This window comes from Urocitellus parryii, chromosome 11 (assembly GCF_045843805.1).
Source record: "Urocitellus parryii isolate mUroPar1 chromosome 11, mUroPar1.hap1, whole genome shotgun sequence".
NCBI classification, from domain to species: Eukaryota; Metazoa; Chordata; class Mammalia; order Rodentia; family Sciuridae; genus Urocitellus; species Urocitellus parryii.
Window position 1 is genome coordinate 111,964,079 of NC_135541.1, and position 15,619 is coordinate 111,979,697.

General features: G+C 35.9%; 1 protein-coding gene across 1 annotated transcript in view; it reads right to left on the reverse strand.

Annotated features, from left to right (window-relative positions):
• The window catches only part of LOC144249363 (ral GTPase-activating protein subunit alpha-2-like), a 95,037-nt gene that overhangs the window by 17,801 nt on the left and 61,617 nt on the right, over positions 1-15,619 (reverse strand). Inside the window, exons 2-3 of the mRNA XM_077791594.1 lie at positions 4,279-4,417; positions 2,250-2,449 (exon numbers count right to left, since the gene is read on the reverse strand). Coding sequence (XP_077647720.1) covers positions 2,250-2,449; positions 4,279-4,417 — 339 coding nt within the window. The remainder of the gene's footprint in view (positions 1-2,249; positions 2,450-4,278; positions 4,418-15,619) is intronic.

The window sequence follows — 15,619 nt, forward strand, 5'->3', positions numbered from 1 at the left end:
TTCAGGAAGTCCAACTCTTAAGACACTTAAAAAAGCTAAATAATACAAATTAGATGACTTGCAATTGCAAGGAGTCAACCAAGAAAAAAAAAAATCTTGAAGCAGTGTTTAATTTGCTGTTCTTTCTATCTCCTTACATACACATGTAGTTTTCAAGAATAAGCAAGTTATTTTGACTAAATACAGGTGATGGCTTTACAATCTTTTTAAGATGGAGAGAATCTATGACTGTAGGACCTTATATGGTAAAAAGGATCTAGTGACTAAATTAAGAAGGTAGGGATTAGGAAATTATTTTGGATTCCAAATTGCCCTGATGGAATCAAAGGTCCATTTTTTAATCAGTGACAATCACATCATGTAAAACATACTAAAAAGTGCAACTGAGTTTTTAATATATAACTTCATACAGATTTTTGTTTCCTTATAAGTAAATAAAGATTTCTCATCCTGGTTCAGAACTAATGGCATTTCCATGACTGCTGGTGAAATTCAGGGCCACTGAATTCCCTCTTCTGCAAGCTGCACTTTCATCTCCTTTGTCCACTCTCAATTCTATTTGTCTTCATAGAGATATGGACTCATTTAAGAGGATGTTGTCACTTAACAGTCTATTGCTTGGATTTGACTTTATTTTATCTTCGGACATATAAAGCTTTCTCTATTTTTTAAATAAATTCAAACTTGATTTCTTCTATAGCATCTAAGTCTTATTTCTATTTAAGGTAGTCTATTAGTCCCCAATTTTGAAAATTTCCATAGACTTTCTCTTAAATCCCTCGTTTAAGAGGATTGTTATTTGGCTTTTATTGTATACCTTTAATCAATCTGACATTTGCTTAGGTATGTCATAAGAGGCAAGGTTCTAAGCACTTAGACTAACACCATATTTATTAAATATCTTCTTTGATCCTGACTGATCATCCTTTCGGTGACAGAGCAGAAGGAACATGGGTATATTTCCAGCTTCCAGCGGTGCACATTTGATTAGATATTAGACGCTAATCTCAGTTTCATTTTAAGTAACCTATGGTTTCCATCTGGAAATGTGTATAATTTTTCTTAATCCATGAAAGTCTGTTTTGTTAATTTTTCCTGGAACTCAAAGGTCCTTAGAGACATGTCGGAGACATGTCTTTTTTTTTTTCACCTCAAGTATACTTATTTGTTCAATTATTACTCCTCATTCTTTTCCCCCTGTGCTACAATTTTTTAAGGTCGATCTGGACCTTCCCTTGGATTTTATTTATTCATTTCTGATTTCTGTCTAAAGTTTTACTCAATGTTATAAGACATTTCTTCAGAAAGCCAATTTTATTCTTGGTAGTGATCATTTCCATTTTCTTCACTAAAATTTTAAATTGTGACCTTTTCAGTTTTTAAACTTTCTTTCAGCAAGCCTTTTGCTGTTCTTATTGTAACTGCTTCTCCCTCAGAGTCTTCTGACAATGAACTTCTCTCTAGCATTTCAGTGGGTCCTCTTCAATGGAGCCACATGCTCTATTAGACTTAATGTTCTTTCATCAAGGCCCTAATGACCTAGTAGCATATGAGCCACTTATTTGCCTGTAAAGCTTGTATGGTCCCAGATGAAGCCCAGGTTATACTTCTGGGAACTCCATAGCAGCAGCAAACCTAAAATTAGTGCACCACATTTACTGTCCCTGTTTTTGGGGACACTAAACAACAACACACACAAAACCATGACCCCCTCAGCACATAGTCCCTAACCAACTAGCCTGGAAAAGCCCCCATCTGTTTCTGACCAAGACCAAGAGAAAAAGCAGGCCTGACACTAGATCTTTTCAGAAAGCCTCAAGGAGAGGTAGTCTACCCTTGTAGGGATCCTATTATAGCACAATAACCATCCTTGAATCCTAAGCTGCTCATTCATTCCCTCCCCTGATATGTAATGGGAACTTAATAGCATGAGCCATCTGACTATGTCCTGAGAGACTTCTAGGTGCTGGTGACTGATGAAAGCAGATGGTCCATTGTACTCATACTCATCAGAGGTTACAGAAACTTGAGTAAAGGAGTAGGAATGAGGGAGAACCAGCCGTCTTCTCAGAATGCTTTCCTCGCCAGTGAAATTTCCTGTTATGGCAATTTCAATAGCATATAGTAAGTGTTTCTGATTCCCTTGGAAATCCTAACATTATAGACAGGGTGGGACAATAATCCAAAAACCTGCAAGAATTATAATTCTATTAATCAATTACTTTAGTTATGTATTTTGATTGGCATACCTGAATGATTTTCGGCAATACATCAACTCCATTTTTAGTGTTCTGTGTTGCAGTTAGATACTTTTTTTCCAAAAAGAATGTTACAACCCACTTAATAAAAACCACACGAGCTGCCATGTATGGAATTTTTGTACTGTAAATGCTTTCATTATCTCGAGTTGTAGTAATGTACACTGGTTTTGGTCTCAAATGGGGGATGTCTGGCAGAAAAAAAAAAAAGAACAGAGTATTGATTAGGTTAGTTATCTGTATAGCAACTAAGAATGAAGATGCAGAAATAGCACCTTTTCGTAGGCTCATTGCTAACTGTCTTGCAATCTGACCAAGAAGAGGGGACTGTTATTGTCTATATACAGCTATGGAAAAGTTAAGCTAATAGCTTTTTTAATAAATTTGAGAAATTATATGGGACTATAATACAATCTGGTCACATACCTAATTTAATCTCATTTTCTGACTGTAACATGTTAAAAGTATATAGGCACTTTAGAAAAACAATCTTTTTAAGTATTTTAATATCCAACACAGCACTGACTAAACCTACTGAACTTAAGTTTTTTCTACCCTTTTCCCTTTAGATGAATCCAAGGAAACAGAATCCATATAATATATTTGATGTCTAAGAATTCGGAACATTTCATCTTTGAGATATAAGATACCACATCTTCCAAAGAATTAACAATGAGGCCCATTTCTCATTCTTTAAATTCCTTCATCAATATGAAAATCATATGGTACCAGATTTAATATATTACTTGCCATAAATCCAACTCTCTCTCTTAACTAATTTTTGTACTCCTGGAGTATCTGAACGAAGCAGAAAAGATATTTTCAATAAAAAATTTACAACCTAGTAATAGGAACAATGTACTGTGAATATAAACTAAATTGAAGAATCAAGAAAATTTTTTTAAAAATCCACACATAACATAGCTAACAAAATAGAACCCTAGTATGACTAAAATTCATTTCTATATCTTTCCATATGTACCAAACTCCAGCTACTCTCCATGTGCCTGAGTGTGTGCACATGTAAGTGCAACCATATGTGTGTATGTACACAGATAAACATGCACAGAAAAGACAAATGAATTAGTTGGTCATGTTCCCTAGTTGGAGTAATGCTCCTAATGACCTTTTGTCCTCCAAAGCTATCTTGAATATTCATGAACTAATTTAGCCTCAGATAATAATAAGAAGATTTGTCCCCCCTTCCCAGACTTTCACTACTCTAAGGGATGCTTCTGTCCTGTGAATCCTCATTTTTTATGGAAGGAAAACTTTAGGTGCTAAATTAGAAATTGTCTTATGTTTCCTACCCCCGCAAATAAGGGACTTGCTATTCCTAGATTGTCCAATCACCCAAACATCTGTCCTCCATAAGCAACTGTCAGTAGTATCTGCTGGATAAAAGACCCAGTATAAAAGGGCATACTATGGGCAGCTGTGTGCTCTGGTCTGGCCTGTCTGGTCACTGAGCAAGTTCTAGGGTACCACAACCTACCACCCAGAAGAGGAGACTTTGGGAATGCAATTTTTACATTAAGAGATGGCAAATATAATTTACACAAAAAAATCATGATTTTTTTTCAAAGATAAAGATTTATTTAGGAAAGCACACATATATTTGAGGGAGAATGCAGGCTGTTTCAAGGGAGAGACATCCCTTGGGATAAAGTAAAAACAATCAAGAAAGAATGCCAGCCATCTTGAGAGTAAGAAGCTTTGGGGATAAAGCAAGGAATACAAGGAAAAATGCAGGTTATCTTCAAAGGGTGAGACAGTTCATGATGTGTTTTATTTTATTTTTGAGTATAGGAGTCACAGTTCCCATTATTGCTAGGAGATGATGCATATCTTAGTATACGTAATTAAAATCATTTATTAGGAAACTTTAAACTTTGCACAATAAAGTTATCATTTAATATAAGAATACATTGATTACTTTAAAATATTAAAAAGTCACTATAAAAGAGACTGTACAGCTTTCCTATGAATGTTGCCTATATACTTGTCAAACAGTACTTACCAAGTACAGGTTTGTAGATATTTCTTAACTTAGTAAATGATGGAAATAAATGAGGAAGATAATACTTTCGAAACAATGTAAAAAGAAATTTAAAACCAGTATCCTGATTCTCTTTATTCTTCCACTCCAAGCTTGCAGCCTTTGGATAATACATGAAAAAGAAAATAAGTATATTTACATTTCAGATTAACATATACAAAATGAAATGCTGTTTTAATTAAAATTCTTTTCATAAATTAAAAAGAGGACAAATAATATTGGCAATCATGAAATAAAATTAAATTTTAACAAAGTTCAAAAGATTAGGATCTTTAAAAAATAGGTATTATGTGTTTTCAAACTTGCTCTGCTACATAATGTCCATATTTTTTCCATGTGTTCTTTGTAATGATTAAACATTCCTTGTATTTTTAAAAGATTTAGTCAGAAATAATCAGGTACTTTTTTCCTAAACTCATAAAAGGCCATTTATAATTACTTTATCCAATACTACCTAAACATAAAATCAATAATAAAAGGCAAAAATCTATGGAATCTTGGAAAGAACATTCTTATTTTAAAGGCAATTAACAGGCTAAAATAAATCAAGCCTGCCAGTCTAGCTAATGGATTAAGTATAAAGCTTTCACAATGTTGAGGTAATATTATGAACCTTGAAAACCTAGCACAGTGAGTGCACAGTGTGAGCACTAGAAAAAAGTCCAGTAACTGGCAGCACTGCCCCAGAAGCCTGGAGAAGACTATCACAGAGGTGCAGTCACCACCATACTACTGAGGGAAAGATGACAGAGAGGGGGGTCTTTACAAGAATGAGCAGAGTAAATTATAAACCACAGAGGACCTATCACTGGTTCTTATTACTTGTTAGCCCAAAGCAGTGCTTACCAGCTTCCTTCATGACAATCCCACCTAGAAAATGACAATATCTGTGTGGTATCTGAAGTAAAGGGATGATTACTTTGGTTGCCTCTGGGGCAGAGGGGGTTAGTGTCCATAAACTGTCAGAAACTCTGCTCTGAAGAGTCACTCCAACAGACAGAAAGGAAGGGAAGGGAAGAGAAAGGTACAGTCATGCACATAAAACCCTACATACAGAGTGGTTTCAATGTGTGCAGACAAACCTCTACCCTATATCTATGCCATTCTCTTCTAGTTCTGGGGACTATGTGACTTATTTGACGTTGATTTATTTGAGATGTGTCACTAATGAGTGACACATCTAGAAAGAGAACCAAGGCCCTCAAAACATCAAGTTTTAGATACCCTGTGCTGATTTCCAGGGCATACAGGATGCTCAAACACTTTTAAAAAGGCACATGTGAGTTCCTCGTAGAAGAGGCATGAGTTCAACGCACAGCTTCTATAAGATGATAGAATGCCCTGATCAGGCTCTCAAGATTTTGAAGTCTTGGGTTTATGGTGCTGGCTAAATGAAATGGGTGTAGAGGTAGGGATCAGAATTTCCCAGCAAGACTGTACAATCAGAAAGGGCAGCCAAGAACTGAATTTTAAAGGATAGCAAAAACAAAACAAAACAGCTACCTAAAGAAAACTGGAAAGAAGTAGGGAGGGGAAAGAAGGCCAGAAGAAAACATCACAAGTATCACTAGGAGAGAAGCTCATGAAGAAGGGGTAGTCACTGACAAATCACCTCAAGAATGAGCAGAGCAAATTATGAACCACTAGACTCCATCCTGATCTGGGACCTGGGCAGAAGACAAGCAACAGTAGGTGTCAAAGGAATGTTAGGCAAGAAAGAGGATGTGGCAAAGATGATGACTTCAACAAACCTGGCTCTGAAGCCCAGGAGGAACTCAGGAACATGAAAAGTGTCCACTGAGAAAAAATAATCTGTTTGGAAATACAGATCATGTGACACAAATCAGGTTTTAAAATAATAAGCTAATGATTTCAGTTCTATACTATATGGGTAAATCTAAAAAAAGGAGCATGTGAGGTGAATCAGGCTGTGCTAACAGCAGCATGAGCTCATTGCATGTGTTTTTCTTCATATCTTCCATTCTACTCTGCCTACTCCTGGCCCATGGGTCAGCCTCTAGGCCTGCCTCCTCCTCCATTCTGTCATGCCAGCTTAGATATGAGGGGAGGGAAAGACATAAAGAAAGACAAATTGTTTGAAGAGATCACATAAAACAGTACAAATTCCTGGTCTTGCTGAAGTGACCTAACAACGGTACGGACTCAGTGTTTAGTGAAGTATCATAAAAATCACCCTAATAAAGAGAGAGAGAGAGAGAGAGAGAGAGAGAGAGAGAGAGAGAGAGAGAGAGAGAGAGAAAAGAATAAATGCAACACTGAAATAGCAACAATTTTTCTCTGACCTGAATAACCATATATTTCAACAGTATTTGAAGAAAAAAGCAGGTTTGGTCCTCAGCAATCTTCTCCCCTGATATGGCTGGCAGGAGTGGAGTGATTTCTTCTGGAAATATTTTTGCTGCAGGGTAGAAAATGAGACCTCTTTCACCAAAGTTAAATTTTAAATAGGGTTTTAAAAAATGCATTTTTTTAAACAACCTGATTCCTTCACATCTTACCTAAAGACAAAATTAAAAGCAATGAAAATGAAACACATGTATTTGTAGAAATGGATCTATCCAGCCATTGGAACTGCTTATACTGAATTCTAAGCCAATGTGGATCAAGGGCTTAGAACACAGGACAGATGTCCCAGAGCCAGCCACCTCTCCCACTGGACTATTCTTTCCCTTTCAAATTCTGTTTCAATCAGCCCCAAATCATGCTAGTCATCAGGCAATAAAGTGATATGGAATAATAAATCAATGGCCCTAATAGGTGAGAGTTCCTTAAAAATTCAAAGGATATAAATGGTCTGATGAGGCCACTGTTGTCCTTCTATAAGTGCTACATGAAACTAAACAGCTGGAAAATCAGGATGAATGTCCACTAATAAAACGATAGTGATGACAACAATAGACAGTCATTTTGGAAGGTAGATTTAAATTACATTAGCAGATACAAAAACACTGCAGACATACCATGTGTACTTACTTCCTGCTACTGCCAACATCTGTGCCTCCTTTCCATTCCTGTTTCCACCACTTCAGTAAGTTTCTCCTAGCATCATTTCATATAAATAGGCTCCAAATATTTTGATTCTAATGTTTGTAAGAAACTAGTGTGAATTACAGGGAATAATTCCTCTTGAGACCTCATCAGAACTTACACTAAAGAAAATGAAAAATCAAGAATTTCCTCAATTTAAGTGCCAGAGTAATTTCAGTGTGTAGAGTTTACTGACAGTGCTTACCATCAGCTACACTAGGGCTAGGATTGATGAGTGTCTGTGGTGTGCAGGGCCCCCTGGATGATAAGACGGCTGGAAAACCAGGCACGAGGCATGCAAAAATCAGCACCTGTTCTTCTGCGCTATTTGTCTGAAGTGCTTGAAGCCACAAAAGAAACAACCTGATTCCTTCACATCTTATCTAAAGACAAAATTAAAAGCAATGAAAATGAAACACATGTATCTGTAGAAATGCATCCAATGTAGCACCATTCTTAAAGAAAAACTAGAAGTTAAAAGGCACTGTTAAAGTTCTGCACCAAGTTTGTCACTAAATAGAAAGTAAGCAAGGATGCTACAATACAGCACCAAGATTAAGAGTTTGGGTTCTGGGGCCAGAGGGCCTGGGTTCAAATTTAGCCTCTTCCAGTTTCTAGCTGTGACCTGTAGGAAACCATTTAACTTCTCTAGGCCTTAGTCTCCTCATCTGTAAATTAGGGAGGACAATAGTTTTTGCCACAAAGGACTGTTATAAGGATTAAGTGAGTTAACATATGTAAGGCACAAAAGGGGATCCTGGCTCCCAGTTAGCACTATTTATTTCCTATTAACAGTATTTCATAATGTAAGGCCACAGTGTTCATACCATCAAATCTTGATTATCCAGAAAAACAGTGAAAAAGATAATCTTTCTCCAAATTTATACTGTGCTTTTAACAGAATTTTGTAATGTCACTATAATATGCACCTGTTTATAATGTTCTTAAAAATCCTGAATACTAGGAGCTAAATGAAACTGAAGACCTGGCTCAACCAGACAGGGCAGACCTCCAGCTACACTGCCTCAAGTCCATACTCTATTCTAAACTCTTCACTGTGCTCTGAATGGTCAGCATTCCCTGGTAGAAAAAAAAAATCAAGATAGTACATGTAGGTAGACATGTACCTTTTCTTCTTCTACACTTCCAACTTCATCATATCCCTAGAATTAAAAAAGGCATCCCTCCTTTTCTGCATTCCTAAGTGGTTGAAAAAGATGATGTCAATAAAAGAAGATAAATAAGCAAATGAGAATGAAACGTGTCAGATGCAACTGAAAGATGTAATGAGCTCCAAATACAGGCAATTGGAATGGCTGCCTGATCTCCTTTCAATTAACTCAAGGTAAGACTGGTCCCTCCAAATCAATAGTGTTGCAAGCCAAACAAGAAACTCCGCAGGAAAACCAAAAAGTGGAGAAGAGGACACGGACACACACACACACACACACACACACACACACACATGAGAGAGAGAGAGAGAGAGAGAGAGAGAGAGAGAGAGAGAGAGAGAAGAAGAAGGAGGAGGAGGAGGAGGAGGAGGAGGAGGAGGAGGAGGAGGAGGAGGAGAGGGGAGAGGGGAGAGGGAGAGAGAGAGAGAGAAGAGAGGAGAGAAAAAGATTCACCAATTTCCAAGAGAAGTCAAAATACACCAAGACAGATACCCTAGCTGGCACAGTACTACCACATTAACTGAGGGGATTTACAGCATACTTCCAAACATACCCCTGGACTCAACCACTGCTCTACTCAAACCTCCATGTCTTTCCATATTATTCCTCCTTTCCTCTAGCAGGTAAAATGAGGGGTAATGTTGAATACATATTATTCAGCCATCAAGCAAAAGTGATGCAGCTCTATACACACCTAATCAAATAATATTTAACATGAGGAAAGTTTCTGTGAAATTCTATAAGTCTCAAATTTTTCATGTTAACTATAGTTAACTATATTTAATTATAGTTAACTATATTTCCTTAAAAAATGTGGGGGGTGGGAACAAATATGGAAATCACAATGAGGTTAAGAATAGATTGCTTCTGTTTTTCAACATATAAGAGGAAAGTTAATATATCAAGTTTTAAGTATCTGTGGTTGTTTAAACTGGTATACAAACAAAAATGTAGTACCTTATTAAAGACATGAACATATCTACAAGTGAAAAATTCACCAGTCTCACAGCCTTCTACCACTCATGTTTTAGGGTCATCTTATCCCAGCATCAGATAGTCTATGTCATTATAAATAATACATTTTTATTTTAAAATAATCCAACTTTAACTTAAATTACAAGATCACCAACTGCAAATAGATGAAAAAATATTCAAGAGTGAGGCTCTCTGCTGTTTTTTCCTCCCACAATAGTTCTCAAAATTAGCAAAATTAATTCAGAGACAACTATAATTTTAACAACCATATTGCTGCGGTAGACAGAATCAGTTGTTAGTGATGAAGCTTACAAATGAATTACTCTTTTTTTTTTCTGATGATAAAACTGCAGCAGTCACTGCTTTGACTATGATCCTTAGCTATACTCAAAAGAATCACAATTAGAACTCAGAAGTCAAAACTCTGACACCAAAGCCACTTTTTCTAACACTACATAAAATGTCCTTCACAATATAAGTGACAATGTTAAGAACAAAAACCTTTCTAAACAATATTTGTCATATAATTTCTCAATTAAAAATAAAAACTAAGAAAGTGGTTTATAAAGATCTTTCATTTTCAAAATGGCCTTTGTTACTTTGTGGCATTAATAAACTTAAGAGTAATTAAAAATGCCATTATATTTTCATCTAAAATAAATACCTGTTTGGCAAAGGGAGTTGGCACCAACGCTCCCCTGGGTACAAGATGCACATACTAAGTAGGCATAAGGAAGCAGGAATTTTAAATTAACCAAAAATTAGCTCAAAATGGATCAATATGAAACATAATAACAGAACTGCAAGAAGAAAACCACAGGGGATCTTTGTGACTTCAGTTGAGTAAAAATTGTCTAGACACAATACCAAAAGCATAATCTATAGAAGAAAAAAATTGAATTTCTTCAAAATTAAAAGCTTTACTCCTCAAAAGACACTATTTAAGGGACTAAAAGAACAAGATAGGGAGAAAATATTTCCAAGACATATCTAATTAAAAAACAAAGAATATGTAAAGAACTCTCAAAATTTAATATTAAGGAAAAAATGTTTAAATGGACAGTATATTTGAACATACAGGTCCACCAAAAACATACAGATGGCAAACCCATGAAAAGATGATCAAGTTCTTTAGTCAAGGAGATATTACTACTAATCTTTCTTAAATTGACTCTACCAAGTATTTTTAACTGGAACTGTCACAGTGAGGATGGTAATATAAAATGGCACAAACACTGTGGAAAACAGTATGGCAGTTAAACATATGCCTTTATATGATTCAGCCATTCCATTCCCAAGAGGTAGGAAAGTTATATTTATACAAAGACTTGTATACAAATATTTACAGTAGCTTAATATTTCTAACTGCCAAATACTAGAAACAACACAAATTTCTATCAACAAGTAGACAGATAAACAAATTATACTATAACCATATAATGTAATACTGTACTATTAAGAAATAAGAACAAACTATTAATATATGCAACAACATAGGTGAATCTCAAGTGAAAGATGAAAACGAGTATATGCAGTATGATTCTATGTATATAAGACTCTAGAAAATGCAAGTTAGTCTATAGCAACAAAAAGCAGATCAGTGGTTAACTTGGGACTGAGTGATGAGTTAGGGAAGGGTGATGAGGAAACTTTTTTTTTTCCAAAGGGGATGAGGAAACTTTTGATGGCAAGATCTCTCTTCATTACCTGATAGTAGTATTATTTTCACAGATAAATACATATATTGTTTTTTTTTGTGTGTGTATCAAAACTTCTCAAAATGTGCATTTAAAATATATTCAGTTTACTGTATCCCCAATCAAGATGTTATTCAAAATTAAAAAAGAAAAGGTAGCATAGAAGTGACTGGGTGAAAGATCTAGAGGACGGAGGTTGTGGTCAGAGATCTACATAATGAAAAGTGTCAGGAAGATGCCTAAGGATAGGGATGAGGAACAATGGACTGATGAGTAATTTAGATTGGTGGAAAAGACTAGGAGAGAACAAGGCCATGAAAAAGAAGAAGAAGAAGAGAAATAAAGCAAAAGAAAAGGCAAATGAGATCTGGAATTGCCACTGGAGAAAAGAAAGACTATGAATAGCTCATCCCACAATCCTGAAGGAGACAGAGGAACCTCAGGAAAGCCATATTTCAGATGGCCAAGGAGGTGAAACAGAGAGGCTGAGGCTGCAGTGCTACTGTTTGGCAAAGGGAGTTGGCACCAACGCTCCCCTGGGTATTCATTCTACCCATTTTTCATGAACACAGAGGCACTCAGGATTTGGGTCTGGCTGCAATGCACTTTTGAGGGAGTTCTAGTGTCACGTTGATAGGGAGGTCCTGCTCCCTCAGGAAAAGTAGGGAATGGCATGGCCTAACAGCAAAGGAACCAGGAAAAGCTATAAGACCCAGGCTTCTAAGAAGAGTATAGAACCCAGTAGGCAGTAAAAACTTTAAGAAAAGAGGCTGGTGAGAAGTTGCGCTCACATTCAGAAATATGGGGCCACTGGGTAGCCCCAGGCATAAAGCCAGGGACACTCTTGAAATGTTGAAGACAAATTTCACTTTAGTTATGCACTTGGTTTTTATACTATATATAAGAAAAATCTAGTTAAATAAATGAAATTTAATAACAAATCATATTTAAAAATTCATGAAGTACTGCACATATGTAAATTTTCTACCAACTAAACCCTACTCTTTTAGATCTGAGGGTGATTTATTTTCAACAATTTTACTATAAAACACCTCTAATACAAAATGTGTCCTTTCACCCACTCCATACACATTTATTAGGCACAGCACCATACACTGAATCAAACAGGAAAGCTGCTATCTAGAGGCTCATGAGAAACAAATCCTTTAAAAGTGAACAGACATATAACTTTAGTTCTGTGTTGGGGACACGTGGATAAGTACTACAGCTCTTGCATCAAATATCCTTATCTTCCTGCTGCTACCATCCACTGTTATCTCATTCCCATTTTTATCTCATTATTGCCCAAAGATAAGGTGTCAAGCACCCACCTAGTATCTACCACAATTTACTCATCTAAAAGTGGCTTCAGAAAAGCTTGATAAACAATTTTTCCATTTGTAATCAGTAATGGAAATCTGCAAATAGCTCAGTAGTAGGTTAGCTAATATCACAATAATGGAAATTTGCAAATAGCTCAGTAGTAGGTTAGCTAATTTCATCCACATTCCCAATTTTGTTCTTCAAAGATCTCTTATAGCAGTACCTCTCTATATGCAGAATAATGAACCGGTGTTTATTTCACACTGTAAAACAATTTCCTCATTCAGTGATTTACAGAAAAGAGTCAGCCATTAAAAACCAAAACAAGAAGAAACTAGACTATTTTCCTTCTAAGAAAAAATCCATGTATGTATAATATGTCAAAATACACTCTACTCTCATGTATATTTAAAAAGACAGGATAAAAAACTATTTTAAGAGAAATTAAACATCTTTGCTACAAACAAAACAAAGTGACATATAAGACAGACTTTGTGGCATAAAAGGCAGAACATTGTGGTAGTTGCTGTCTATTACTTTCTTCTCAGGGTAAAATATGGCTATCAAGGAAGCCTGAGAGGTTTTGAGACTAGCAGAATATAGGAGTTGCTCTTATTTCTGATTTTTCTGCTTATTTTCTGTCAGTTCCAGGAAATATACAGCATGTGGCCCAAACTTCAAGGTTCTATCTCAACATTTCAGAGTGCCTTTCCCCTACAAGCTGCAATAACATTTAGTTAAGAAGTTATATAGTAGTGGTCTTTCTATAAGGTAAGGAATATTAACTATCTAGACTGTTAGACACTGGCTGGTGAGAGGACCACTAATTCCAGAAGTTTTGCAGAGGTCAAGATGCCAGTACTGGGAAGACGGTCAAAGCACAGTCCTTTCTTTGGAGGCTGGTGTCTTTGGGTGTGTGGGAGATTCCTGGCTGAAGTTAAGTTTCCATCTCCACAGAACATCACAGAATCCCTTGCCCCTCCCCCTCCTCTCCGAAGAGTGCCAAATTCAAAGGTTTCCTTGACCGATCCCCACAGGACACTGTGTCCGCTCATTGTTCCTGTCACCCTGCCAATCAGCACCCACCACGGCCCCTATGCAACCCTTGTTAAGCGGAAGCTTGTAAGCACACGCCCTCTGCCCTCTTCCTCTTCTTTCTCTCCTTTCTCTTTCTCTCTGCCCTCCTCCTCTCCTCTTAGCCTCTCCTTTTCTTCCCCTTTGGGCAGCCCCCCAATAAAATCTCTATCTTGGGTGAGTCACTCGCCTTTCAGGTGTTTCCTTATAGCTTCTTAGTTTCTACAATGAACTCAGTCAAGAACTTGAGTGACAAATAGTAACAGTATTCATAACTCCAAATAAACTAGAAAGAAGACAAGAGGTACAGTACAGCACGGAATACAAATGTGTGCAATGACAATTATCAACAATTTCAAAATTGACAAATTATCAACAATTTCAAAAAACAATTTTGAAATTATTGATCTCAACAATTTCAAAATCTAAAAGGTTGTGAAAACAAAAGCTTTTTTGTGTAAGTCCTAGTGGGAAGAACATAATCTAAACTATGTTGATAACACCTAAGACTCCTTCTCCATTGATGATTACTACTCATATCTTAAGTTCCACAACTAATAACTCACTTGGTTAGAAACTGCTGCCCAGATTCCTGGGGTGTTATATACAGACATTACACTATGTTGATGTTCTAAATGGTTTGTTATATTGTACATCAATGCACATGTTGCTATTCTAAAATATGAAAGTCTTCAAAGCACAGCTAGTCTGAAGATCAATATAAAAGAAATGCAGACTCTTGAGGTCTTCTTGATAAGATGCCACCAAACTAGGTAAAAACCTACTTGTGCCAGTAATTTTAACCAGTTTTTGTGATATTAGGCAGAATTAAAGTAATATCACACGTTGCCTACTAGATGTATAAAGTTTCCCAACACAAATGCAAATTAGTTTTCACAAAGTTCTAATAAGTTTATTCATGCTGAGGGGAATCCACTAATCTTCAGACATTCTAAAGTGCTTTCTGAAGAAAATGAGTATGGTTTTCATACAAATGATATAAACAAAATTAAAGAAGGATTATATCTAGCACAGATTAAAAATACTTCATGCAGTTATTTCTCTTTGTCATTTACTTCTACTATACTTTGAAGCATTACAAATCCCCATGATGTCTCTTTAGATTATACTTTGCATTTAAATTTTTTCTTTCTATTAATTTAAATTCACAAGCTCAAAGTTTGAACTAAGCAGAAATACTATGAACAACTATCTAAGATTTAAAGGAAAACTTTCTTTTGTTTCTTTGAAAGAGTTAAAAATCAAGGAACTTTCTTTAATGATTTATTCATTCAGTTCCATAGATGTATCACTATATATACTTTTTTTCCTTTAGATTTATAATATATAACTTCAAATATGTTCAATTTCTATAAAAGTCAGGTCAACATTTTTTTCAACATTTAGGATTCTGAATTTTGGAATATTGATGATTGTGAGATATTGTTTCTGCTTCCGTGACTATGCACACATTGTAGCCCATCCAGAAGGCCTCTTCTATGCTTTTCAATACTTAACCTGCTTATCTTTCAAGGGTCCGAAAGAAGTTACCTGTTGTGAAGCTTCCCTCAATTCCTCTAAATAATTATCCTACTTTTCTTCTTTGCTCCGATTATACTTCTTTCATAGTGACAATTACACTGCAATTATTTTTCTCATTTATCCACTCACAGGATAATAGGCCCATAAGATACAAGAATGAGGAGATATTCTTTGTTTCTGTGTCAAAACTTCATACCAACTGTCTCTCTCAATAAACATCTGAATGAATGAATGAATGAATGAATGAATGATCAACAGAGTTAGATTCCATTATGAGGTTCATGATCTCCTCCAATATGACATCTGGTAAGGAAGAAAAATTGTAGGAAATGCTAGTCTCTTGAAAGGCAGAAGAACTGAAGCAGTCAGTCTTTAAAACAGAAGGCAGAATTAACAATTAACCCCAGATGGGCTGTGCATATTAAATTAAGATGAGATGTTGTTAGATATTAAAAGCTACACAGAAAGGGC